Below are 4,057 nucleotides of genomic sequence, written 5' to 3' on the forward strand. Positions count from 1 at the left end.
AGTTGTTCATGATAAGGCTTAGATGATACGACATATGGAAAACTGGGTTTTTCAATCACTTGAATAAAGTGGTCATCATATGCTCTCAAGAACTCATATTCCACTTTAGATTCTATTTCCTCTTTTTCTGGCACTTCAATCAATGCGGGGCTCTTTTTAGCTGGAATGATAGTCTCGGGAGTTTGTATGTTGGGCAAGGTCTCTTTACTGGGAAGGTTTACAAAATTATGAAGGATTTCGAAGGCAATTGGCTTAATTGCAAACTTGAGGTTTCTTTGAAAAGGTTTAGTGGTGCAATCCTCAGAAATTGGTAGATTTATGATGAATGGAGGTTGGCTTTCGAGAAAAGTTAACTCCAGGGAATAATGATTGTCGGGTGATGGTTCTTCATATAATATTGAGGACTTATAGAAATCTTTATCTAGCTTTGGCGTTTCCACAAATTTGTGGTTCATATCGGCAATATTAAGGATGTCACAAATTTGTTCCATCGATAACTCTTTAATGGCCAAACTAAAATTAGATCTACTTTCCACTATATAATTTATATCCTCTTCTCCAGACACTTCATTTTCCTTGCCCTCTTTATCTAGAACTTCATAAATTTTCTCAATGCCATCATCCAAGTTTGTCGAGTTACTCTCCAACACAGGTTCTAGAGTTTCTTTAGTTGAAGTGTTCTCATGCATATAATCATCATAAGAGAATATGGAATTCACACGATAGTCAAGTGGGTGGTGATGTGGTTTTAATTGGTCATAAATATCAGGATGGGCTTTAGCAATTGGTTTTGTTATAGCAACACCTTGTTCTTCTTGTTGGTTGATTTTTGAACTGGTGGAAAGAATATTAGTCTCAAAGGTGGTAATAGATTGGAGAGAATAGAAGGTCTTTGAGATTTGTTGTATTTGAATTGTTTGCTCAACCATTGCTTGGTAAAGTTGGTCTCTGATAGATGGTGGAGTGTAATATGAATTTGAAATGGATTGTGATGTGAATGGTAATGGGCTTTGGATGAAACCGCACTCTGACTGACCATATGGATACATGAATGGTGGTTGACTATCTGTGGTGAGATTCCATGAATTATTTGCATGATTAGAAAACTCTGTGGTGTATTGGGTACTATGGAAATTTGAAAATTGAGGTTCGAAATTGTAAGGATTTCCCATAGGAGGCTCGAACTCGGTATATGATATGCATTGAGACGCCTAATGATATAGACTACCACAACAAGAATAAGGTTCTGGGTTTGCATTATAATTCCATGACGGTTGCGATGTATATTGATAAGACATGGATGCTCAAACAAGAATGATGCACAATCTGCATAAATTCATTTGTGACTTTGAAGTTTTTGAAAAGTTTGCATGCAATGTCTATAGATTAGAAACTATGCCCTGTTTGAATTTAACAGTGGGCACGAAACTGGGTTTTGGGAAGGGAGAAGATCAATACTTCACCAGATGGTGTGCCACCAAGAATCTCACCCACGGTATTTCTGAGGGAGGGGAGTGAGGAAGGTGGTTGGTCCACTGGAATCTGGTAGTTTACTACTCTCTTTGTTTGTGCTAGATGTTTGTCCTGATGAACGTGACTAAATTGGTTCTGCTTGTTTGATTTTACCTTTTTAATTTTGGTTTATGTAACAAACATTTCACGCAACGTCAGTTATAAAGTGGGTCTTAATCCCACTTTTTGTTCTTTTAGGGCTCGGGTTTAGCCTTATCGTTAATGTAAAGGCGAGACTGAAATGTATATCACACAATCATCCAAGCATGCTTATTAACACATAAGTATCCTCTTGCACTTTGTAGTGAGGAGGCTTAGAAATTACCGCCCAAGGTGTGCGTACACAACCCTTGGGGTGAAGGCGACGTGGTGGGGTTAACGATGTGTTTGGTGTTTTGCGTGTCAACCCACTATTCGAGCTTTTCCTTACGGTTACAAATTTAACCTAACTAAAACCAACAAGTCGGGTTGAAATGTTGGCAAAGCCTATTAGTTACAATTGGTTGCCTTCGTGGGCCTAAAACAAATTGGCCTTCGTGGACTTAAACTATGAAAGCGGTAAACACGAAAATTAAACACGTTTAACTTAATTAATTATTCACTTAATTAAACAAAATACGTAAAAGTTTGGAAAGTGTTTGTCAAATATTGGAACTTCAACCCCCAAATTGGGTTGCGATGTGTGCGCGTGGTACTACTCTTTCGTGCCACGCACATCCAACCGGTCTAAGTTGGTTGAATCCCCAACTCTTGGTAAGTAAACTTAAACTATAAGACTAAACTTCCAAAGCTTAAATTATTTTGTATATATCCTAATTAATTTTTTTTTGTGTTTTGACTTAACTATATGAAATTATCTTAATCTAATCATACAAAAACTACAATTAATGAAAACTAAAACTTAAACATGCTACTAATAAACTAATTCTAATATTTAACTTTGCTGATGTATTACTAATTTATTTTAATTAATAAAAACTTTTAATTTTTAAATTGCATTTTTAATTGAATTTTTGGTTTTTTGAAAACTCAAAAACTTTGTAAATATATCTACTTTTTATCTAGTAACAGTTAAATTAAAAAGACTATGGTAAATTAAAGTGGACTTACATATGAAGATTCCTAGCCAACGGAATCTTCATCTGACAAAACCGAGGTGTGGCGCGGGTAAATGAGGCGCGGTCGCGTGTCATTTGGGGGCGCAGGGAAATGGTTCGCGGGTTCGTGTCATACGCAGACGCGGGGAAGCAGTTCGTGGGTGCGTTTCGTGTGCGTGCATGCGTGTGACAAGCGAGGCGTGGGGTTCTTTTTCTCCGTTTGCGCTCTGTTTTCTACAGCAAGTTCCAGTGATTTGTCTCGTGCTACTGTTGGTCTCCGTTTGTGCAGAAATATACTGGAACCATACAAAAATGAAACATCAGTAGCGAAATTTAGAAAAAAAAACTAAAAAATTTGAAATGAAGATTGAGAAGAAGAGTTTCAATGAGTGTTATTTTTCTCCATCTTCCTTTTCCCATATGAATCCATGACGGCGGCGCCATTTGTAGAGTATGTAATAGTGGTGGGAAGGGTTGTGTTGTTCATATTAGATTCTTTGTTTGGAGGATGGTTTTGATGGATGAAACACTAAACTTTGTAACTCTTCTCTCCTATTTTCTTATGGTTATTTGGAATTACTCTCAATCTTAACTATTGGTTGACTTGTAGAGGGATGAAAAGATGTAATGAACTAGTATTAAAAAGATGTTATGGAAACTTGTATTGAAATGATTAAGAACTTGGTTTACATTAAAGCTTGAATAATATGAAAATGGAAAATAAGTAAATAATAATTTAATTTAAAAACATTTAATCTACTCTTAATGACCAAAGATTAGCTCTAGGGTTCAATTTTTTTTTTTTTTTGCACACAAATAAGGAATTTTATTAGAAAGGAAATAGAATGAGGTACATCGCTTTACAATCTAAATTACTTAAACCTATAGTAAGTTCTAAAAGGACTTTCTATGCTAGTTACAAAATCATGTCTACTCAAACTCCATGAAATGGATTCTAAAGACATTGAAGAACCCTTCTTGGTTGCCGAGTCAGCTCTGAAATTGCCCTCTCTCCAGATGTGTGATACTTTTAGTTCTTGTAAGTTCTTGGTTGCATGCTTCCAACGAGCTCTAAGTGACCATGGTATGTCATTCCCTGAGAATGTCGTGACCACAGCCTGTGAGTCCGCCTCTATCCATATTCTGTTCCAGTTCATGTCTTTAGCTTTCTCCGCTGCGTAGACAATAGTTGTGCACTCTGCCTGAAATAAGGTAACTTCACCGAGCCCAACTGCAAGAACCCCCATGATTGCTAGGTCCTTATTTCTGAAAACTACACCAGCACCCCCTCTAGTTGGGACGCCAATAACTGACCCATCAGTGTTGCATTTGATGAGCGAGCCCAAAGGTGGATACCAGTGTACTTCTTTGATACCTTGTAGTGGGGTACCTTTGCTCTTCACTTGAAGTCTATTAAGAATTCTGAGGGCTAAGACACCATTGTACAT

At 37.1% G+C, this 4,057-nt stretch overlaps 1 protein-coding gene across 1 annotated transcript; it reads right to left on the reverse strand.

Moving 5' to 3' along the window:
- Positions 1-3,481: 3,481 nt before the first annotated feature.
- On the reverse strand, positions 3,482-4,057 carry LOC147515492 (uncharacterized). Its single transcript, XM_086592938.1, has one exon. The coding sequence runs from the start codon at positions 4,055-4,057 to the stop codon at positions 3,482-3,484; it is 576 nt and encodes a 191-aa protein (XP_086449064.1).

Source organism: Coptis chinensis, chromosome 2 (genome assembly GCF_015680905.1).
Source record: "Coptis chinensis isolate HL-2020 chromosome 2, ASM1568090v1, whole genome shotgun sequence".
Lineage (NCBI taxonomy): Eukaryota > Viridiplantae > Streptophyta > Magnoliopsida > Ranunculales > Ranunculaceae > Coptis > Coptis chinensis.

Bases quoted from the DNA above. Each gene is read 5' to 3' on its own strand.
- LOC147515492 (XM_086592938.1), bottom strand. From the start codon at position 4,057: ATGTACAATGGTGTCTTAGCCCTCAGAATTCTTAATAGACTTCAAGTG.